General features: G+C 39.2%; 1 protein-coding gene across 1 annotated transcript in view; it reads right to left on the bottom strand.

Moving 5' to 3' along the window:
• Window positions 1-17,581, bottom strand: part of ENPP3 (ectonucleotide pyrophosphatase/phosphodiesterase 3) — a 79,883-nt gene extending 62,302 nt beyond the window's left edge. Inside the window, exons 1-5 of the mRNA XM_036248369.1 lie at window positions 17,457-17,581; window positions 14,231-14,306; window positions 7,132-7,254; window positions 5,649-5,774; window positions 2,215-2,275 (exon numbers count right to left, since the gene is read on the bottom strand). Coding sequence (XP_036104262.1) covers window positions 2,215-2,275; window positions 5,649-5,774; window positions 7,132-7,254; window positions 14,231-14,306; window positions 17,457-17,534 — 464 coding nt within the window. The 5' untranslated portion in view covers window positions 17,535-17,581. The remainder of the gene's footprint in view (window positions 1-2,214; window positions 2,276-5,648; window positions 5,775-7,131; window positions 7,255-14,230; window positions 14,307-17,456) is intronic.
• Between the last annotated feature and the right edge of the window lie 7,262 nt (window positions 17,582-24,843).

Genomic DNA, 24,843 nt, shown 5'->3' with positions numbered 1-24,843 from the left:
TTCCATTTATATGAAATTTAAGAATAGGAATCTATAGTGATAGTGAGGTATCTTCCTGGGGTCATAGAAATACTCCATATCTTGGAAATATTCTATATCTGTGGGCTATACAGGTTTCTAAATTTCCAAATCTCATTATACTCTACACTTAAGTGTAGGCATTTCAATGTCTATGAACTACACCTCAAAAGTAAAAATGGAAAATTGGGACTGTTTTAACAACAATGTATATAAAATTCATCAAAAAATTAAGATGGGCCTGGCTGATGTAGCTCAGTGGTTGAGAATCAATTCATGCACCAAGAGGTGGCCAGTTCGATTCCTGGTCAGGGCACATGCCCAGTTTGTGGGCCCAATTCCCAGTGCAGGGCATGCAGGAGGTGGACAATTGATGTTCTCTCTCATCAGTGTTTCTATTTCTTTCCCTTTCCTTTCCTCTCTCTCTAAAAAAAATCAATTAAAAAAATTAAGATAGTGTATTGCAATTTGCATTGGAAAATGCTTATTTTTATAAAGTTGTTAGCATAATGCTAACTTAAAATTTTGTTTTTAAATATACCATCAAAATAAACTTGTATCTTGTAAACAGGGTCCAATATCTCTGAGATCAAAGTGTTGATTTATTTCTATGAATGAAAAAGCAGCTATGTAATAATCCTGACAACCTGACAAGGTAGAGGGGGGAGGGGGACACATGGCAGGCCCCACAAGCTCAGTGACCAAAGTAACCACATGATGGTCTGATCACTGATTCCTACTGGGCAGGCCTTATCAGGTAGTCACATTCCAGGACTATAGCTTCCTAAACAAAGGTCAGTCTTCACCCTCAGTGCACCCTGCCCATGTAAGCATCCAGGATAAATATCTTTGAAATATCAGAGTAATTTTCTTTTTTAGGTCCCTGAAGGTACAACCGCAGACCCCAGAGCACAAAACATCTGAACCTTGTCCCGAATACCATCTCTAAATGCTGTAAATGTCAATTATTAACTACCTAGTACCCACCAATGTAGAAGTATGTGTTTCTCCATTTTGCCTTTTACCCAAACATCCCGCCTCCTCCTTAATCTACCACCAATGGATTTCATGTAACTCTCCTTACATTTTCTCCTTTGATTCTAATGTATAAAATAAGCTGCAAGACTGCATATTCTCTGGAGCATTTTCTCAATCTATTGAGATTTTGTCTCCTTGTATGTCCTCAAACTTTGACTCACATAAACTTGCAAAACTTATCTATAGGCTGGCCATTATTTTGTTGACAATTCTTACACAAAATCTACTTAACTCTATTTTTTTTTTTTTTCCTAGATGAAGCTCAGAGAAATGACTAGTGCAAAGTTCCACAGACAAAACCAGGACTCATACTCAAGTCTCTTTTCTATTCTAAATTGTTCTTCTTCCACCCAGAAGTTGCCGAAGAAGAGGGCAGCTAGATCTAGGGTTGGGTTAGACCAAAGTATCATGGTACAATAAAAGGCAGTATCCACACATTTTTTTTTTTAAATAAAGCTATCTAAAATGCCTCTACCAAGTCTTTCTATAGCCAGATATTCCTTCTCTTTCCTCTACCTCACTGACATCCTCCCACTGCTTGGGCCAGAAGAGTGATCTAGGTCAAGGGCAGAAGGGACAACTGGAGGAAAAGAAAATCCACCTGTTCAGGAAGGTGATGGGGGGCATGTTTCCAGGGCTGGACAGGTGGAGAAGTAGCCATGATAATTTGCGGAGGAGATGCATGGGAGGAATGAGAATGAGAGGTGCTACCTCACGTGTTCAGCACTCATGCCCACCTGACAAAGTCCTCCTCATCTATTCTTCAAGGTCCGCCTCTTCTTGTGAGGCCTTCATGGACAAACCTCTTCCCTTTCCCTCAGTAAGAGTTGATTTGAGGTGTCAGGATGTTGATAGAAATAAGTTCTGGCTGAATAATTCAGATCTAAATTCTAATCCTGACCATAGGATCTTGGACCTGTTAGTGTAAATACTTCAACCATTTTTAAAGGTATTTTAAAGACAAAAATATAATAAAGTAATATTAAAATGCTTTGTAAACAATAAAGCAAACAGAAGTCGCTTCTGAGTTTGAGTCACAAGGAATCTAATGTTTTAACTTTTTTGTGTAGAAATAAGAGCAAATTCCATCCTGCCTCTTCACAATGCTCCCATGTGCCACCTGTTAACGAGGAAGACAATTCCCCTCATCATTCTCACCCTGCTGGACACTGAGACGTCTGCGCTGTGGCACACTTTTCTTTCACCCAAGGGGTCTCTCCTGAAAAGCACAAGATCAAAATCTTTAGACTCCTGCACCAGAGACAGGAAAAGACAAACACATGTTCAATGGACATGATCTTTCCAAACTACAATTTGTGTTACTCCAATGAGTAAATTTTTCCAGATCATGTCAAGTGCTATTTTATTTTATTTATTTATTTATTCTCAATTCCTCACCCGAGGGTATTTTTCCATTTATCTTCAGGTAGAGTGGGAATGAGAGAGAGAGAGAGAGAAACATTGATGTGAGAGAGACATATCGATTGCTTGCCTTCCACACAACCCCAACCAAGGACAAAGACTGAACCACAACCGAGGTACGTTGATAGCAATTAAACCCGATCCTTTGGTCCATGGGCTGACACTCTAACTGCTGAACCAAACCAGCCAGGGCTCAAGTGTTGTTTTATATGTTGGCAAGGTCAGTGCCTCTGGTGATTTGCACAGCTCAGTAATCTACACTAACTGAATGCCAGGAAGCCTGTCTCTACCAAGAAAAACAAAGGGGATTCCTTGAGCTTTAGGAAAGGGACAATTTCTTTTTCTTTTATTAATAATGGTTTTACCTCAAGGACAATATTTTTCTGTTATAAAAAGTAAGTTTAATAAATATAGATATTCAATCTAAAAAAAGAGAGAGAGACAGAGAGAAAAGAAATCATTAAAGAAGAAACAGCCAATGATAATAATTGATATAAATTGGGGGAAATTGAACAAATTTTTAAGATCTTAACTTGAAAAATTCTTATTCCATAGATGTTTCTGTTTATGGGACTTTCCAGCTAATAAATAAACTATAAATGATAGAATAGGAATGTCATCATTTGCAACCCCTAATGGATCTAAGAAATGATCATCAATAGCTAATATCTCCCCTACAAAAGACAGGCATATAAGAGGTGCCTCTTAATGGAAGTAATACACCATCAATGAAGTATTCTTGCAAAATAAACAAACAAATTGCACCAGAATCTGAACAGTCCTCAGGTTCTAACTACCACTTCGCAGGGGATATAGGGAATGACAGACTGCCTATCACTGAGGATGCAATCTGCAACAGCCAGAATGGAAACTGCAAGACAAACGACCCCATTTTTCCAAAATGTAAGTTACAAGGGAAAAAAACAGGAAGGGAGAATCTATTTAAACAGGACTTGAAATATATCAGCTATGTATGGAATCTATTTGGATCATACTTCAAACAATATTTTAAATAAATATTATGAAACAAACAAAAAACATTGAACACAATAGATATTTGACGGCAAATGATTATCAACTACATTTTATTTATTTGTATTTCTTATTTCTTTATTTCTTGTTCATCCTTACCTGAGGACTTTCCCACTGTTTTTTATTTTTGTTTTTAAACAGAATGGAAGGGAAAGAGAGGGTGGGGTGGTGGGGGAATAGATAGACAGGGAAATCCCTGTGAGAGAGACACATTAATCAGTTGCCTCCCCCATAACCCCTACGGGGCTTTGGATAGAATCTGCAACTCACTTAAGTGCCCTTGACTGGGAATCCAACCTGCGAGCCTTTGGTTTGAGGGCCGATGCTCTAACTGCTGAGCCAAGCTCGCATATGAATTATCTGATTATGTAGGAGTATATAACTTTATCTAGCTTATTCTTTGGCATTCATTTTACAACTCATTAAAGATAGCAGTAAACTGGTAGAAACTATTAGCAATATAACTGATTCTTGTTTGACAGCAAATAAATTGTTCTGTAGAATTGCACATCATTTCTGTCTCATCAAGTTACAGTTTTAATCATTTTATTCCAACATTCTTTTAGTTTCATATATACTTAGTCTCTTTGACTCTCTTTGAGCAAGCTTAACATCCCAGGTGGTTATCTCATCAATGGGTTAATAAATCTTTGACGTGTTCACTTTACATGCTCATGAGATTCATGTTTTTATCTTTTTAAAAATTATACTGTGTCAATGAGACAAGACTGGCCAGGAGTTGATCATTGCTGAAGCTAGGTGATGAACATATGAAAAAAAAAATCATGCTATTTTCTTCTTTTTATGCTAGAAATTTATCATAAAGTTCTTTAAAATCCTAGATTTAAAAAGTGAATAGCTGGTTTCATACACAAAAATTATTAAAATCCCCTCAAATAACAGCCTGAAGATATACTTTTGGCAAGAATCACTTAATATCTTTAAATATAATGTGTTAATCCCCAGAGTGAGAAAATATTTACTTTTGTTTAAAAAATAAACTAAAATGATTAACTCTATCAAATTACTCAATTAGTGGTAATAGTAAACTTCAACACTGCTTATAACAATTACTTCTGTTCCTGTGAAATTGTGTAATATTATGCAATGAACTCGGTGAAAAATTTTACCACATAACCGGAGGATCAGTCTTGAGATAAAAGTTAAGAGTTACAAAATTGGGTCAAAGGCAGGGGAATATAGAGGTCAGAGGCAATATGGTCAGTGAACTGACTAGAGAAATAAGCAAACTAGAAAGTACACTTGCCTTTGTGAATTTGGACAAAATTTTAATGATACAATATTCACTATATCAAACAATTATTATTTAAAAACAGAGTTCCCATTTCAGGCTTATGTTTTCCTTTCTGATTGCCCTTTTTAGCTGATTTTCAATTATATTTTATGTAAAAACTAATTCATCTATTAGTACAAAACTTATTTTCTACTAAGGGAATATATAATTAATGTTTATGCTTCAACATTTTCCTCCTATTTAAAAAAACTAGAATTTAACCTAATCTCATTTTTGTCCAAAAGTATTAAAAGTGTAAGTTAGTTCAGTTGGGTGTGGTGTTATTAAAAAGGGGGGAGGTATGGCTTGAAGAAAGTTTTTGTACGTGTATATGTGCATTTTTGTAAATCCCATCATGTGTTCAAAGGGATTGGTTCTTTTTTAAATTGACATCATTTATGAAGTGGCAAGCAGGTGCAATCAGGAGTTGAATAACCCGGATTCTAATATGTAATTTAACTATTCAGGACACAGTTGTTTCAACAATAACATTGGTTTAACAAACTCATATTTGGGCCAAATAACCTCTTTCACGATGTTTTATCCATAGGATCTGCCATTTGGTGTCTCCATCCACAAATGTGTCCAGCATAATCATTGGACTAAAAGAAACCTTGCCCTACAGACAAATATGAAACTTGAAACTTTCTCTTCTTTCCTGTAATATCTGTGCTATGAGTTCCCTCCCTCTGCAGTGCACAAAACCCATCTCTCCCCACAGTGAACACATTTTGTCTTCTTCTCTAGATGGTGTACGTGTCTGACTTGTTTTAATTTTTGCAGCCTAGGCCAGCTCTAGGGCCACTAAGCTCACAGAGGAAATGGGTCTACATCCTCTGCTCACCTTGGCAGACACTCTTGTAGTCCGCACAGCAGTCCTTCCTCTGCAAACAGTCATCTGAACAAGAGCAAAGGCTGGGCTCCAGTCTGCTCTCCCCGCAGCGAAATGTATTGCACGTCCATATTCGAGCTGTAAAATTACACAGTTTGGTCCTGAGCATTTTAAGTACCCAATACTAGAATTCAACCAGTTCCCCACCATGCCACCGGTGGTCTCCCAAAATTATAAATGTCCTGCATTTCTCTCTGTATTATTGTCCAATCAAATTCTTCATTTATCTGCATTAATAAATGAAAATACATAGTACAAACAACGGGCAATCCACAACTCTTCTTCATTCGGTGTGGGAGGCAGAGAGAACTGCAGCTCCAGTCTACTTAGCAGACACACCTCTGAGTTTGGAGGAACTCTAAACACTGGCCCTCTTCCCACCCAAGGGTAGGAGCTCCCGATGGTACAGTACTACTAACCCTGAGTGATTGTTGTCACCCAAGAGAAGCTTTGTCCCACCTTGCCTAGGGACAGGCCGCAAGGAAGAGCCAGTGACAACGGAAGTAAGGGGAACACAGTCAGATCCGTAAGACTGTAGGCACGTCAGGGGACCTCCCAGCTGAGAGTGACAGAAATGGTAGATCAGCTCCCGACCATGCCACCGGTGGTCTCCCAACCTAAACACTTACGTATGAGATAGTTTAAACAAATCTCACTGCCAAAAATCACAAGAGGCCAGACTAGGGCTGCCTCCTAGTGACACCTGCTAAGAAACAACGACTAAACTCAACATCAGCCCTGTGCTTAGAAAAATATGTTGAATAGATGACTGCGGTGTGCTTCCCTTCCCCGTTATTTACAAAGAAAGGACTTTTGGAGATTAGTGAAGGGAATACAAATCTTATCTATACTAAGTTATTCCCCTCCCTCTTGTCCTTTTCAGAGAGCATAATATAAGGAGCTCCACCCCCCTCCACCTTCCCTGATTTCTTAGAAAATTAACATTGCAGACTGAGAGCACTGTTTCTCAAGTTGTGGTGGCTGGTACACTGGTATCAGAATCGCTGAGAATCCCCAGCTTTCCAAGTGAATGTTATGCACCTGAGATCTGAGCATGACTGCTAATGAATTTAAACAAGATGATGAACTTCAGTTACAGTAAAACTCCACTGAAACTTATATAATTATATAGCACTTCATCTCCTGAAAACTGTTATTCCTCCACCTCCATTCTAAGAACTCCAAAGACTGCCGGTGACTTTCATGGAGCGGGCTCTCCCGCTCGGCCTCCAGAAGGAGCCATCCCTGCCAACGCTAGGTCTTGGCTTTCTAGCCTGCAGAACTGCGAGAAAATGAATTTCTGTTGTTTAATCCACCCAGTCTGTGGTACTTTGTTATAGCAGCCCTGGTAAACTAATATACAAGGTGTATGGCGAGCATTTGGACATTAATAGCACAACCAACATGATAATAAACTTATGCTGGGAATTCATACTTGATTCCACGCAGGTCTCTTCAAAATCCCAGCAGCAGTCTCCTCGGTCTTTACATCCCACATCACACCGGCAGCCATCCAGTGCTCTGTAGGAAGACTCAAAGCATTTTTTCCTGCAGCTGCCTGAAGAGTGAAGAAAAGAAGGAAATCAATGCTTGGAAGTTATCCGATATCTCATAGCTAGATGGTGAAAGCACACAGAAGTACTTAGCACAGACTAGGACAGACAGACAAGTAGATCATTTTTTTTTTTTGTATGATCTGTCAGTGCAGTGATAAATAATGAATAATTTTCCCCCAGAAAAATTGAATTCCAGACTCGAAGACACTAGGTACCATTAGGTGAGGGTAGGAGGGACAGGCAGAGGCTAACTATAGTGGAATTGATTGAAAGTCTGGGTATGGAGCAGTGACTACATCCACCCAACCTCCCACTACAGAATAGAAGCTTCATAACCTGGAGGAATTTAGGAGGAAAAGATTTAATCACAGAGACAGTAGACACAGAGGATGGATAGGATGAAAAAAGATGAACAAGCCTTACTCTTCAGTGTGAACAGATGGTTATCAGACATTTGAGCACAGTGGAATAAAACCCACCATAAAAGACAAAGACCAAAACAAACAAGGAAAAATAAAAGCGTGGTTGAAAAGGGAACAATGCAAGAAGCATAAGAGTTAAACACATACATACACGCACACATGCACAACCAATATTGAGATTCTTAGAAAAGAGAAGATACTGCATCCATGAAATAAGAAAGCAAGCTACAATTTAAAAAAAAAAGAGAAATAACATTCAGGGTGTTCTTGGAAATAAAAATGTAAAGGTGGTGATAAAAAATTCAATAGAAAAGTGTGACGGGCAGAATTATGGTTCCTAAAAAGATTCCAAGCCCTGCCTGGCCAGTGTAGCTCACTGGGTGAGCATTGACAAATGCACCAAGAGGTCGCCGGTTTGATTCCTATTCAGGGCACATGCCCGGGTTGTGTGCCTGATCCCCAGTGGGGGGCGTGCAGGAGGCAACCAATCGATGCTCTCTCTCATCAATGTTTCTCTCTCTCTCTCTCTCTAAAGTCAATAAAGAAAAAATATTTAAAAAAAAAAAAAAAAAAAAAAAAAGATTCCATGCCTTAATTCCTGAGAACATGAATACGTTGCCTTACATGGCAAAGGGACTTTGTAGATGTGATTAAGGCTACTATTTAATTGACCTTAAAACAAGGAGGTAGTGCCAGAAGGTGAAAACAATGAATATGGAGATGATGTATTTAAAGAATCATATTATAAAATTTCCCAGAACAGAAAAGCATAGATTATTACCTCAAAATTCCCACCAAATTTCCCAGGGTAAAACTCACACCAAGGGATCAACTAGGATAAGAAAATCTTGAAAGCTTCTAGAGAAAGCTCACAAGCAGTTCATAAAGGATCACAAGTCAGAATGGTACCAAATTTCTTAAAAGCAACACTGGAAGCTAGAAGACAGGAAAGTAATGTCTCCAAATTTCTAGATGGGAATTATTTTTATCTTAGAATTCAATATCTAGCCAAACTATCAAGTGTTAGGTTAGGATAATGAGGTTGTCCAGAACTCAAGTTATATATTGCATGCATCGTATTTTAGGGAGCTAACGCAGGATGCTTTTTACAAAATCAGGCAGTAAGAGACAGAGACAGAGAGACAGATTTAAAAAATACAAGATCCAGTACAATGGAGAGGCTATGGAAACACCGATCATAATACACCAAACAAACAAACAAACAAACAAACAAACAAACAAAAACCGCAGCCAACACTGATTGGAACAGTAGGACAGAGAAACAAAAATTAAAATAAAAGATATCATTCTATATCCAACTTTACACTGCCAAAAATGAGAGAGCCAGATAATTCCAAGGGTTGGTGAAGGCAGGCTAGAAAGCAATCTTCTGGGACTATTTACCCAAGTTAAAATGTAAACCCTAAAATCCAGGAATTCAATTCTTGAGTATATGACAAAGTAAACCTCACACACATCTAAGAGAACCTGCAGAATTTATGTAGTATTAAGAAACTAAAGTCAACCTGAGTTTCTAGCACTGGGAGAGGGCATAGGTCAAATATCAGGTTGAATACATTTTAGAGAATACTATGTAGTAAGTAAACAGACACATGTGAATAGATGCATGCATAGACATTTAGATAAATCTTTAAAAATGTTTGGTGAAAAAGTAAGAAAAAAGTTTATGTACCACTTACACAAAAGGCCTTTACATTTTACATTTACTCTATTCCTTTGAAACGTTTTCCATACTTGGCTTCCAGGATACAAGAGTCATGTGCCTTTCCTCCCACATTGTTGGCTACTTCTTCCTACTCTTCTGTGCTTTTCCCCTTCATCTTCCCAACCCTTTAAGGTTAGTATACCCCAGTCACATTGCTTTAAATCCCACATATGATGCTGGTAACCACCACACTGTACGTTCATCCAAGACTTTCCCTCTAAAACCAGCTTCATATATCCAACTATCTTCTTGATGTCTCTACCTGAACATCTAGTAGATACGTTAAATTTAACATATCCAAAACAGAATTCCCAATTATTTTCCCTAAACCAGCTCCTTCTACAGTCTTCCTCAACTAATTATAAAAATGCCATATTTTCAGATGTTCATGCCAAAAATTTTGAGGTCATTCTTGGGTCCTCCCTTTCTCATTCCATATCCAGTCTGTCAATAAAATCTACCTACCACATAGCCAAGATCTGGAAATAGCCCAGGTGCCCATCAAGTCAATGTGTGGATAAAAGAAGAAAAAAAAAACAACTGTTGTACATTTACACAATAGAATACTACATGGCTGTAAAAAAGAAGGAACTCTTGCCTGGCTGGTGTGGCTCAGTAGTTGAGCGTTGACCCATGCACCAAGAGGTTGCTGGTTCCATTCCCTGTCAGGGCGCATGCCCAGTTTGTGGGCCTGATCCCCAGTGGGGGCATGCAGGAAGCGGCCAATCGATGTTCTCTCTCATCAATGTTTCTATCTCTCTCTCCCTCTCCCTTCCTCTCTCTCTAAAATCAACAAAGAAAAAAACATTTTTAAAGAAAAGAAACTCTTATCCTTCAGGATAGCATGGATAGATCTGGAGGTTATTATGCTAAGCAAAATAAGCCGGTCAGAGAAAGACAAATACCATATGATATCACTTATATGTGGAATCTAATGAACAAAATAAACTAATTAACAAACAAAATAGAACTAGAGGTATCACTACATGGAACAGACTGGCAGATGTCAGAGGGAAGGTGAATGGGAGGAACTAGATAAAAGAAGGTGAAAAGATTAGCCAAAGAACATATATGTGCCTGGCCAGTGTGGCTCAATGGACTGAGCATCATCCCATGCACCAAGAGGTCACTGGTTCAATTCCCAGTCAGCGCACATGCCTGTGTTGCTGGCTCGATCCCCAGAAGAGGGTGTGCAGGAGGTAGCCAATGGATGTTTCTCTCTCATCAGTTTTTGTCTCTCCCTCTCCCTTCCTCTCTCTCTACTCTTTTTTTTTTTTTTTTTTTATCCTCATCCGAGGACATTTTTTTGCTCAGATAGAGTGGAAGGGAGAGAAAGAGAGAGAGAAACATCGATGTGAAAGGGACACATCGAGTGGCTGCCACCCGCACAACCCAACCAGGGCCGGGGACAAACTGCAACCGAGGTACGTGCCCTTAGCGGGAACCGAACCCGGGTCTCTCCGGACCGCAGGCCAATGCTCTAACCGCTGAGCCAAACCAGCCAGGGCCCCTTCCTCTCTCTCTAAAAACTCAATAAAAACATATTTAAAAAAAAAAAAAAAAAAAAGAACAGGTATGTGTAGTCCATGGACACAGACAACAATGTGGTGAAGGCTAGGGGAGGTGGGGTGGAGGCTGGGTGGAGGCTGGCAAAGAGTGGGAATATGTGGAATATCTGTAATAGTGTCAACAAGTAAAAAAAAGATATTCAGAATCCAATTATATGCCACTAGTTACAATGCTACTACCCAAGTCCAAGACATAAGGTTTGTCTGTATTACTATGATTATTTCCTCATTGGTCTCTCTACTTCTCATGGTTTCACTCTGCCACTTATTGATGATATAGCCTAAATAATCATGTTGAAAAGCAAACCACAGCATTTTATTCCTCTGCTCAAAACCGCCAATCACCTCCCATCACACTCAAATGAAAGCTGAATACCATACTTAGACCTACCAACCCCGCTTTGACCTGGCTTCTCTTCAGTTGATTTCATTTATGACTACCCTTCCTCTAGCCTTCTTGGTTCTAGCTCAGTGTTCTCCTTGTCATTCTTGAAGTGCAACTTGCCAGGCAAGCTACTGCTTTAGGACTTTGCACTTGTTCTTTTCTCTTGCCTGAAAGTTTGTTTACAAAGTACCTTGGTTTTCCCTCACCTCCTTCAGCTCTTTACTCCAAAGTTATTTCACGTGCATGCCCCACCCCAGCCTGACTCAATAGTTCATATTCCCCTTTACAGTTTTGTTTATTCCTTAGCAGTTTCCCTATCATATGATAAATTTTTGCTTATTTATATTTTTATTGTCTCTCCTCCCTGCTAGAATGTAAACTCTCTGAAGAACTTTTTTTTCTTTTCTTTACCACTCACTGTATTAGAATTATATTAATTAGAAGAGTAGCTAGCCCTGGCCGTTGTGGCTCAGTGGGTTGGGCATCATCCCATGTCCTAGGAGGTTGTTGATTCAATTCCTGGTCAAGGACACATACCTGGGTTGTGAGCTTGATCCCCAAGTAGGGGTCATGCAGGAGGCAGCCCATCAATGCTGTGCTCCTACATCAATGTTTCTCTCGCTCTCTCTCTCCTTTCCTGTCTCTCTAAAAATCAATAAAAAATATTCTTAAAAAAAAAAAAAAAAATAGCCTGGCTGGTGTGGCTCAGTGATTGAGCGTCAACCCATGTATCAAGAGGTCACCAGTTCGATTCCCAGTCAGGGCACATGCCCAGGTCGTGGACCAAACCCCCAGTGGTGGTGGAGAAGGTGGCCATGCAGGAGGTGGCCAGTCGATGTTCTCTCTCATCGATGTTTCTATCTCTCTTTCCCTATCCCTTTCTCTCTCTCTAAAAAAATCAATAAAGAATTTTTTAAAAAATTTAAAGAATAATATCTAACACATAGTCAGTCCTCCATTGTTAAAGAATAAGTAAAAAAATATGTGCACATAAAACAATAAATTTCTAAGAACACATACAAATTCAAACTAAACTACTTAAAAAAAAACAAAACTCATACTAGAAAAAATATATTGCCCATAATGGGTTTATTGGAGCACAGGATGGTGAAAATGGTCCAGGGTTGAGAATTAGGAGACCGTTGTGGTCGAAGAATGAGGGATGAGTATGTCATGGACACGGACAAAGAAGGGCTGAAGTTAAACACCAATTCCTTGGGTGGGAGGGGAAGGGAGCGAGGCCACATTTCCTGAGATGAGGAAATGAACACGGAACAATAACTGGGAAGCAGGCCAGTAGGTGTAGTACTAAAGGAAGGGAGAGAGTCAGAGCTGGAGATTTTGTTCAGAGATTAGTATGACTCTTGCCATGAAATTGTAATTTAGGGGATAAAATAACTAAAAAATGATGCCCACCTGTGTGCACTAACATCAGAATAATACTACTAAAATGGCCTTCCAACATTTGTTACATCTAAGACTGGTGCTATAGTTCAGAAATACAACATCCAAGTGCCTAAGAAAAGACAGTAGTTTTGCAGGTAATGTCCACCTCTTTGGTTCCGCTGCGTTTCCACGTTACCCTACAGGTACTGTGTGCTTGTTCATTCTTAAGTGAAAACACAACTGGAAAATTATTGGTTAACCTCACCTAGGGTCTCCCTCTGGAGTCAGACCAAAAGTTAATCAACCAAATTAAAAGGGGGATAAATTATCTCACATTTGATCTCATACTTCCCCTTACCAAAAGTGCCAAAACCATACATAACAAGATTATAGAAGGCAGTTTTTATAGAGTCACTTGTAAATGGCTTGTTAACTATTCATACTAATGAGATATGGCAAGAGATGTGAGGTGTTTTGACATTTGGGGGAATGTATCTGCTATTTTGTCTTTGCTTCTTAAGAATAAAAATTGTTGCTCACTCAGTGTGGCTCAGTGGTTGAGCATCAACCCATGCACCAAGAAGTTGCTGATTCGATTCCCGGTCAGGGCACATGCCCAGGCTGTGGGCCAAATCCCCAGTGGGGGGCATGCAGGAGGCGGCCAATCGATGTTCTCTCTCATCAATGTTTCTATCTCTCTCTCCCTCTCCCTTCCCCTCTCTTTAAGATCAATAAAGAAAAATGTTTTTAAAAAAGAATAAAAATTGTGAAGCTTTTATTCTGCACTACATTTCAATAATGTGGCACCACCTAACCAAAAAAATCACGAGATTTCAAGGTTAGAGCAATATTCATGTGACATAAAGATGCAGGAAAGGTGGCAGCAGGTCCTGGGAAGGAGCACATAGACTGGAGGCCAAGTGCATTATCAGATAGTAATATCAAAGTCTTCTATGAAGGTAAGGAAAAGTAAGGATAAAACACTAGAGTAGCCCTGGCTGGTTTGGCTCAGTAGTTAGAACGTTGGCCTGCAGTCCTGAGAGACCCAGGTTTGGTGCTCGCTAAGGGCATGTACCTTGGTTGCAGTTTGTCCCTGGCCCCTGATTGGGTTGTGCAGGTGGCAGCCACTTGATGTGTCCCTTTCACGTCGATGTTTCTCTCTCTCTCTCTCTCCTTTCCACTCTATCTGAACAAAAAATGGAAAAATGTCCTTAGGCGAGGATAAAAAAAGAAACCAAAACACTAGAGTAATATGATTCTCAAAGAAGCAGAGGGAATAGGGCAAAGAGTCAAGTCCAGAAATGGCAGTGACTCAGCTAATTACAGATGTGGGCTCCTGATACGTGGAGCTGAGAGAAGGAAAACCTGGTAGGAAGGTGAACCTGTACGAGAGAGGAGACTCGGGGCAAAGGCAAGTACAAGTTTTGACAGGTGATGCTGAAGAGAAAGAAGAAATAAGAAAATGTCTTGAGAACATGCTGAGGTATCTACCTTGCTCGTCTAGTTGCCTGAGTCCAAGCCTCAGGCCTAATCCAAGTGTCACAATCACCAACAAAGCGAGAAGAACCTATTATAAAAATAAAAAGTGATCTTTACAATTTAAAAATACATACACAAAGGTGCAGATAACTGCCTCTCTCAGTGAATTTTAAGGGCACACAGTGTTCTAGTTAAGCGTGACACGAAATCCAACAACGATAAAGGTATGTAACTTTATTTAATGCCTGACCATTAAAAAAATATTTAGGAAGAACATAAAATACCATTTATTACAGATCTTTCAATGGAAATACATTAGTCCCATTTAGCTTAATCCCAAACTGAGTTAAACACATGAAACCAAGGGAGCCATTTACCTTTGCCCGTTTTTCTTTCTTAACCAGATACCCGTTTGAAGATTATTTATCTAAAAACCTTCCAAAACTGTGAAATTGTTATCTACCTCATTCTAATGTGCAGGGTTGTTTTCTTTTTCCACACTCTGTTCATCAGAGGACAATGACATATGCAAAAATATAGTGTTCAAATATCTAGCTGGCATATAATCTGCTTTGATTTACAGTTCAAACAAAAAAGGGTAACTTGGAAGATGTGTGACCAGACTGTGCGTGTCACCCATTATCACTGCTGCTGACAATGCAGTGGACTTTGTATTTGGACTAGAGTTAGACTGTGACATATTGGAAGAGAGTACTTCCTACTCACGTCTCTCCCCATCCACGAAGTCTGATGATAAGGATGCTGGATGACAGAGCATGAATTGTGTATAGTGCCGTAAAGAACGTGAATGCAATAGATGTACAGATCATATAGGAAAGTATTTTACAATACAATATAGTTTTTTTTACAAATCACTTTCATAAAAAAGCACACACATCAAAATTTGCTTAGCTAATGAAGACCTACATAAACTATTGGTTTTTTGTTTATTTGCATTTTGAAAATCAACTGAAAAAATTAATAAATCTAATGTTTACAATAGAAGTGAATTAAACAATTAGGAAAATATGTTAAAATACTATGAAAACAATTCTCATATGGGGTCTCCAAGTTCGTTGAAGGGTCAGTAGCCTTCCAGCAGGTGTTCTTTCAGTGAGGAGGATGGAAAGGACAAGGTGAACAGAAACAGTTATTAAATAACATCATTAGCACTTAGTCCCTTGTTATGATGTGCAAAAGCCACCGATGACCAAGACCAGGAAAACTGCAAAGAAACAAAAACGCTAGGAAACTTTCCTATGATAAACCTCACCTGTTATAGATTTGCAAGTTGACAAATTTCCATGTAAACCTATCTTATCTTTAGTTCTTGGCAATTCAAACTTGCTGGAGAATAAACAACATCTGGCTGACTTCGTACTTGTTCTATATATTTATGACTTGCTGTATGCATTGTTCTGTCAGTTTCTTGAGAGTAGGAAGGTTCATTTTTTATCTCATATAATTATTTACTCTAAATACGTAATTCTGAATAAGCTTCCTGATGTTGAGGTGCAGATATATCTTAAACTATCTTATGCTATCTACAAAGTGGAGAGGGGACTCCAAAAATGACTAAGAACCCAACATTTGGCTTTCGCTTGGCTAAATAAAGAGTGCTGAAAACACAGGTAGATACCCTAAAAATTTTTTAACGAAACATATTAAAATTTGGAAACACTAAGGTACATTTGGAACTATGATTATAAAGTATTGAGCCTTTATTATATATACTAGCAAACCATGAGATGGATACAAAGTGGTATAAACAATAAGTTTTGCTCCCAAGGACTTTATAATTTCCTGAGTTTATAAGATATGATAAATACAATGAATAAATAACACAGAGCTAAAAAAGAGTTACTCAAAAGTTCCCAAAAGGATAATGAATCAATAAAATATCTTGAAGATTTACTACATTATAATCACTGGGTTCAATGCTTACACACATTGTTTATCTATTTCTAGAAACAATGCTTGAATGACAGAGAATGGTGGTGACATTAGCTAGAGTAAGGAATTTAGGAGAAAACAGCAGCAGGGAAAGGTGCAGGGAAAGTAGGCAGTAGGTTTTGGCTTGAGGTCCTGGATGAGGAGCCAGCCAACGGACCCCTGAAATTGTGTGACAGAAACTAAGAGAGAGACCAGAGCTAGGGGGTCACTTGAAATTATTGGTTGAGAATAGAACTCTTAAAAGGATGAAAGAAGATGAGACCGTCTAGAGATCTTTAGAGGATTTGGTGAAAAACTGTTGTGCACTGAGAGAAAGCTGTCAACCAAGAATGCAGATCAAGAGAAAAGTCATAAAGCCCTGGTCAGTATGGCTCAGCAGTAAGAGTGTCGCCCGCGGACCAAGGAGTCCGGGTTCGATCCCGGCCAAGGGCATGTACCTCAGTTGCAGTTCATCCCTGGCTCCGGTTGGGCTTATGTGGGTGGCAACCAGTCGATGTGTCTCTCTTGCATCTCTCTCTCTCTCTCTCTCTCTCTCTCTCTCTCCCTCCCTCCCTCTCTCCCTCCACCTTCATCTGAAGATTAATGTAAAAATATCCTTGAGTAAGGATCAAAAAGAGAGAGAGAGAGAGAGAGAAATCATAAAAATGGAAATTTTAATGCCATCGTGGAAACAAAAGGAGAAAAGAATTCAAAATGAGAAAATACTCAGCAATATCTATCTATTGTTATAAAGACTAAGGGGCAGGGCAGGGGAAGACTGACTTTCAAGGGGTGACTTCAGTATGGTAAAAACACAACTAGAGAACAGGGAATGGCTGAGTGGTAAAAAAAAAAGTCAAAGCAATAGAAAGAGCTCCCCTTTTATTGAAAGTTTGATAGTAGAGAAAAGAGAATGTAATAAAATCAAGGACAGCTTTTTTTTTTTTTTTTTTTCAACAAAGAATATAAGAGTGATTTTAATTTCTCACTTTCTGGTCTTAAAATATTCATGCAATAAAAATGTGACTTGGAAAGTCATTGTAATCATACTAAAAGAAATTCTGCAAAGTGTTCTGCCACAGATCCCGACTTGTTAGGCTGATCAACTATGCATTGGTTGTTGCTCAAAATTTTTTACTTGTAAAATATGATTACAAATATTAACAACTCTAAAGTTTCATAAAACTGAACACAATTACTTACAACTCTGCATTTAAATAGTAACACAAATATAAAGGGTATACATTTAACATTTGATACAAAGCTACAATGAAGTAAAATCAAAATAAACATGAACTGTACTCACAATACAAGCTATTTTATATTTTTTAAGAGTGCTCTTCTTAACAGTTTCTTCCACTGATAAGGTCAGCTTAGAATCCATTGTTTTTTAGCAGCATACGTCTGTTCTAGCAGAGACAGATCACTCCTTTGTCTTTCTAGTCTGGCAAAGAGACTACGGCTGAGTTACAAGTGACTGACTTTTAACTGTTTGAGAACATTACAGCCTGTTAGTGATTGGCCAATCAAGAGAGAAGAAAAAAAGTGTGTAACAATAGCACTGAGATATAAATGTTTATTTCCAGGATCTGTTTTCTTAGTTTCTGACTGTCTTCTTGATTTTTTAAAAAATAATCTACTCTTTTTTAAAAAAAAATATGTTTTTATTGATTTTTTTAGAGAGAAAAGAAAGGAGAGAGAGATAGAAATATTGATGTGAGAGAGAAACATCGATTGACCACCTCCTGCACACCCCCATCGGGGACTGAGCCTGCAAACCAGGCCTGTGCCCTGACCGGAAATCAAACTGGGACCTCTCAGTCCATGGGTCAACGCCCAATCCACTGAGCAACACTACCCAGACTGTCTTCTTGATTTTTAATTTCTTGCCTTGATATAGTGACTTGACTCCAAAATGCTTAATTTCTGATACCCTAACAACACTCTGAGATGCTGGCTCCTGTTACTCTCCACAGTGTCACTTAGTTCTATACCAGCTCCATTGACCAGGGCACCACTGACTCGGGCTCTATGTTTTTACTGTATAATTCATTGCCTCCCACACTGCTAGAATGTCCCTCACCCCCATTCAATCCTGAGGGGACACACACACACACATAAAACACTAAATAAGAAAGTTATGGAGGGAGGCAGGAGCGGGGAGGGAGGTGTCAGTGGAGGGGAAAAGGAAGGATATCTGTAATACTTTCAACAGTGAAGATAAAAAAGAAAAAGGAAGTTATGGGACCTCTGATAAACTCTTATCTCTGTACTGTACCAGTTAACTGACTCTTGATAATAAATTCTTCATTTCTAAGGTGATCTCAGATTATTTCTATTATAATGAAGAAATACCCTAGTCCTTCAGATCTTGATGTGAGTAAACCTCAGAGAATCTACATAAGATACCATAGAAAACATGGCATCTTGTCATATTTTCTGCTATAGCAATTCCCTTAACTGAATCCTATACCCCAACCTCTTTTGAGTCTCTCAAGTCTTAGAATCTTATTCCTAACAGTTCAGCTGAGCATTGGACACCAGCCAAATCTGCAGCCTCCATGCAATTTAGACTTTGGAATAAACTGCCCGTGTCACCTGGATCTGAACCTACAATTTCTAAGTTACTTGAATCTTGGAAGTCTCGCGATTCTTTTTCCCTTAACTTTAAAATAATCTGCACTTTCTGGGTTCTGAAACCTTCCCTCTGCATATTTTATCATTATTATTATTATTATTATTATTTTGCATTTATCTTCAGATAGAGCAGGAGGGAAAAAGGGAGGAAGAGAGACAGAACCATCGATGTGAGAGAGACACATTGAGTGGCTGCCACCCACACGACCCCAACCGGGGCTAGGGACAAACTGCAACCAAGGTACATGCCCTCAGTCTGCGGGCCAATGCACTGAGCTAAACTGGCCAGGGCCCCTCTGCGTATTTTAATGTTTAATGGCCTAGAACACCTGTGCTCCGAAAGGCAGCTATTTTTACATTACATTCCCCACCAATCATAAACATCCCCGTGTCCACTGAATTCAAGAAACTTTTCTAAAATCATAGAAAACTCACTCATTACTATCTCATGAACCTGCCCTTCCTTGTTCTAGCACTAGAGCTGGGTGGTAGTTGAACAAACCAAACTGAGAAAGTTCAGAGGAACTGGATACACTGCAGGGGGTGGGGGTGGAGGTGAAGCAGATACCTTCATGATTCTTTTATATGCCCTGACCAGAGATCAACCCTACAACCATGGCATATGGGAATGATGCTCTAACCAACTGAGACACCCAACCAAGGCTATAGCAGCAGGATTTTTAAAGAGACAACGTGTGGCCCAGCTGGTGTGGCTCAGTGACTCACTGTCAACCTATGCACTAAGAGGTCGCCGGTTCAATTCTTGGTCAGGGCACATGCCTAGGTTGTGGGCCCAATTCCCAGTGGGGAGCATGCAGAAAGCGGCCAATCAATGTTCTCTCTCATCAATGTTTCTATCTCTCTCCCGCTCCCTTCCTCTCTTTCTAAAATCAATAAAGAAAAAAAATTTTTTAAGATGATAAGTGAAGGATGTTATCGGAACAATTAAGGAAATGTGAGTACAGATATTTTTATTTTATTTTTAAATATTTTTTATTGATTTTTTAGAGAGAGAAGATGGGAGAGGGAGAGAGAGAGAGAAACATCAATGTGAGAAAGAAACATTGGCCCTGGCCGGTTTGGCTCAGCAGTTGGAGCATTGGCCTGTGGACCAGAGAGTCCCGGGTTTGGTTCCTGCTAGGGGCACGTACCAAACAAAAAAAAAAAAGAAAGAAAAAAATAAACATCAATGGGTTGCCTCCCATACACACCCTGACCAGGGACTGAACCAGAAACCTGAGTGTGTGCCCCAACCCGGAATCTAACCCAGTGACCTTTCATTGCACAGAAGGAGGTTCAACAAACTGAGCTACACCAACCAGTGCGGTATAGATATATTTTATTTTATATAGTAGCCTTGTATCAATGTTAAATTTCCTGAGTGTGGTAAGTGAACTGTGGTTATGAAAGTCAGGTTCTACATGCGTAACTTTCAGAAGGCTCATGATGAAGTATTTAGGGGTGAAGTTATGATGTTTGTAAATAATTCTCAAACAGTTCACATGGAGATTCAATTCACAGAGAAGGTCAGAGAGAAGAGCAAAAAAGAGAAGAGACAGAGCAATTGCAAACGTTGTAAAAATGTTTAAACTATGTGTGTTGATTGTAAAATTCTTGCACTTTTCCTCTAGGTTCAGTATTTTTCAAAACAAAATATTTGGGGGAAGAAGAAATAGTCTTTTTGAGGAGGTTGATGGAAAATGTACATTCCTCCTCCCCGAAACAAGTGGGTAAACTGAGGAAGAGGAAGACGTGAAACCGAGCTAACAAAAGATGTATATAGGACGAAAAAAAGAGAATTGCCAGATGCTATGTCTGGACAGTAGCCATGAGGCAAGTTTAGAAAACAGCGAGTCCAGACAGGCAGAGGAAGGCAGAGGTTCCAGGAGTGGTGTCCCCTCTGAACTTCCTAAGAGGACATTAACACCTCAAGCAGAGGTTTCTGGATGAATTCATGATAAACACATTCAAAACTAAGCAAAGAAAAAAACATTAGACAGCCTTGGTTGGTTTGGTTTAGCAGTTAGAGCATCGGCCTGCGGTCCAGAGAGACCCAGGTTCAGTTCCCGCTAAGGGCACGTACCTCGGTTGCAGTTTGTCCCCGGCCCTGGTTGGTCGTGTGAGTGGGTGGCAGCCACTCGATGTGTCCCTTTTACGTCGATGTTTCTCTCTCTCTCTTTCTCTCTCTCCCTTCCTCCCTCCCTCCCACTCTATCTGAACAAAAAATGGAAAAATGTCCTCGGGTGAGGCTAAAAAAAATAATAAAAAAATAAAAGGGCAGAACTTTGAATTACTATGTAATGTTAGGATTCAATAAAGATCACTTTAAAAATAAAATAAAATAAACAAAAAAATTTAGACCATTATTAACACCAAAAATAAAAGAAAACATTGGACAGAAAAGAAAAATAAAATTACAAGGCACTGTGTTGCTAACATGTAAATAATAGCCATAGCATCCATATTCTCTGTAATTATCTAACCAACAAATTTTGATACATGGGTGGAACATGAGGAACACCCAGGAACACTGAGTATTCATTTTTCTTAGTAAGAAGTATTGACATAAGAAATGTCCAAACCTGTAGAGAATTTTTATGAGTTTATTTGAGCCAAAACTGAGAATTCCCAGAAGCAAGATCTAAAATGTCCCCGAGAAGAACAGTTCTGCAATTCCTTTTATGCATTTACAATTCAGGAGGGAATGTAAGGAAGAGTAGATGAGGTGGGAGAAAGCAAGGCAGGGATTGTACTACAGGGTTATGTGCTTTCTTAAGGACGGTTCACACCATCCAGAGATGTTATTTCTGGTGTTTTAAAGATGTGTTGATCTGGTTGCACAAAAGCAATGAACAGGGTGCTTGAAACCTTTCACTAAGGAGTCATATGCCTAGGGCGTGACTCCCTCTCATGACCTAGCCAGTTAGGAATTTATGACTTATTCCAGAACTCCTTTTTTCCCCACAAAAGTCAATATGTAACACCTAAAACTGAAAAAGCAAGAGATAGTTGGATAAAATAGGTTATTTAGAAAAATAATTGAAAGCAGTGAGTTCCAGGGAGTGAGAGTTGAAGATCGGAAGGATTGAGGTGGGGGACTGTTATATATATATATATATTCTTTGTTGTTGTTGTTGTTCAGATAGGGTGGAGGGGAAAGAGAGGAAGAGAGAGAGAAACATCGACCTGAGTGTAAGGGACACATCGAGTGGCTGCCACCCGCATGACCCAACCAGGGCCGGGGGACAAACTGCAACCGAGATACGTGCCCTTAGCAGTAACCGAACCCGGGTCTCTCGGGACTGCAGGCCGACCGAGCCAAACTGCTGAGCCAAACCGGCCAGGGTGGGACTTTTATATTTTAATAAGAGTTTTGGAGAATGAGTCACCTTTTAACACTTACATATAGTACTTTGAAAATTATAACAGCAAAGGGAAATAATACTTATATTAATAGTGTGAGTACACATATGAGTGTGGGGGTGTGTGGGGGTGTCTAACTACAACTATGAACATAGACTCAGGTCACCAGCAAGCTTAACACAGGTGCTTATCAGACTCTCCCTCTCTGTGTCATCTCCAGTTCATTTATGGACATCATCTCTAGCCCCTGCCTTGGGGAAACCACTCATGTTAGTACACTTGACATCTCATTCGCAAATCCACATAGAACTGGTTTCCAGCATCCCTGGTCTCCCATGAAGGCAGGACCCTCATCCCCACACCATCCTCTAGCTTGCTCTGCCAACACCATGCAGTGGTTCACTTCTCAGGACTACGTCAAAGTTGCCCTTCTCAAAACCCACTAAACCCCACCCACCCACCTTGTGTGGTTCAGTGGATTGAGCTTCATCCCAAGGACTGAAAGGTTCAGTTGCAGACTCAATCCCTAGTAGGAGGGGAGCAGGAGGCAGCTGATTGATGTTTCTCTCACATCAGTGTTTCTCTCCCACATCGATGTTTCTAGCTCTCTCTCCCTTCCTCTCTCTCTACAACAAATAAAAATAAAAACATATTAAAAAACAAAAACAAAACCTAAACCTTGATCTCCCAATCAATGTGATTTTCATCTTGTCGATGATTCCATAAGACAAGTTCTTATCTGTTCAGAACACAGAACCCAGAACACTATCCACAGCTTTGTTTAGAATTTCAATATTTCTTTATTCATTCATTCCAAATATATCCGTTCACTCTACCAATTTCAGAGGCTATTAAAGTGATAATCATAAAATTTCAAAAATAAGGAATTGTACTTTATCAAAACTAAAATTTTCTACTAATCAAAGATATCATTTGAGAAATGAAAAAGCAGCCCTGGCCTGGCCAGTTTGCTCAATGGTTAGAGCATTGGCCTGAGGTCCAGAGAGACCCGGGTTTGGTTCCCGCTAAGGGCACGTACCTCGGTTGCAGTTTGTCCCTGGCCCTGGTTGGTCGTGCGGGTGGCAGCCACTCGATGTGTCCCTTTCACGTTGATGTTTCTCTCTCTCTCTCTCTCTCTCTCTTCCTCTCTCTCCCTCCCGCTCTGTCTGAACAAAAAATGGAAAAATATCCTCAGGTGAGGATAAAAAAAAAAAAAAGAAATAAAAAAGCAAGCCATGAGAGGGAGAAAGCATTCACCATACATACATATTTCTAATAAAAGATGTATGCAGAATATTGTGGACAAAAAATGGGTTCTATGGAAAAAAGCTCATAGAATGATCTGATCATAAATTCCTAAATATAATAATAATAATACATATATACATACATAGATACATAAATGCATACATAAATAAATTCCTAACTGGGCAGGTCATGTGCATAGTCACACCCCCGGCATATAACTTTCTTCGGTAAAAGCTTATCTTTGCCTCGAGGAAGCCCTGTCCATTGTTTCTGCGCATCTAGATGGACACAACTTTGAAATGCCTGTTTTCAGACCTCACTTCTATCATGTGACCCCTCCTTCTAAAGCGTGACCACCCTGAAGGAGCACAGAACCTTAACTATTCTGTAACCTGATTCCCTGCCTTGCTTTCTCCCACCTCCTGGTTATCTTTCTTACCTTCCCTCCTTTGTTTCAAATGCATAAAAAGAATTGCAAACTGTTATTGTCTGAAGCATTTATGTCAGTCTGATTAGATCTTGCTTCCAGGTGTTTCCTCTGTTTGGCTCAAATAAATTTTTATAAAAACTTTCTACAAAAAAATAATAATAATAATACAATGACTGAAACAAAAAAAAATCTACGTTTGGATATACTTGTGTTGACAGTAAATAAGTACTACTACAAATAAATAAGAGTATAACAAACCACCTGATTAACCTGATTAATAATAAGCAAAAGACTTGAACAGACTCTTCACAAAAGTTATCTGAATAGCTTGTAAGATAAGCATCTAAAAACATCAACATCAATAGTTACTAGGGAAATGCACACCCATTAGAAAGGCTAAAGTAAAGAGATTAACACCATTTGTTGACAAGGATGTGGAACATGGGAACTCACACATTAGTAGTATTAGAATGTAAAAATGGTAACACTATTTTGAAGACCTATTTGGCAACTTCTTATAAAGCTAAATATATACTTATCATATGACCCAAAAATTCCTGCTCCTATGTGTTTACCCAACAAAAAAGAGAACATGTCCACAGGAAAACTTGTTTGAGAATGTTCATAATAACTCTACTCAAAATAGTTAAAAATTGAAAAGAAAAGAAATATCCTCTGTAAACAAAAGTATGGGGCTAAATTTTTTAAAAATGTTAAGAGTGTTTATTCGAATTATGATTTGTATTCAACATGAACTGAGAATACATTCCAAAGGGGGTGGCGGATTAGTGCAGGTTTACAAAGGAAAACGTTAAAAGGAGTTGATCAAAGAGATGGGTTGCTAGGGATTAACAAGACCATAAATTTACATCATTTGTTTTCTGATTAGTGGAGGCAACTAGACTTTCAAGGCTTGGCTGGCAAGCAAGTACGGTTTTGAGGTGAAAATAATGGGTAATATGATTAAGCATTAGCAAGCCCTAGTCAGCCCAGGCTTCTGGAACAAAAAGGCTGT

This window comes from Molossus molossus, unplaced genomic scaffold (assembly GCF_014108415.1).
Source record: "Molossus molossus isolate mMolMol1 unplaced genomic scaffold, mMolMol1.p scaffold_m16_p_8, whole genome shotgun sequence".
NCBI classification, from domain to species: Eukaryota; Metazoa; Chordata; class Mammalia; order Chiroptera; family Molossidae; genus Molossus; species Molossus molossus.
The sequence above is the reverse complement of the archived record's forward strand: the minus strand, read 5'-3'. Positions and strand labels throughout refer to the sequence as shown.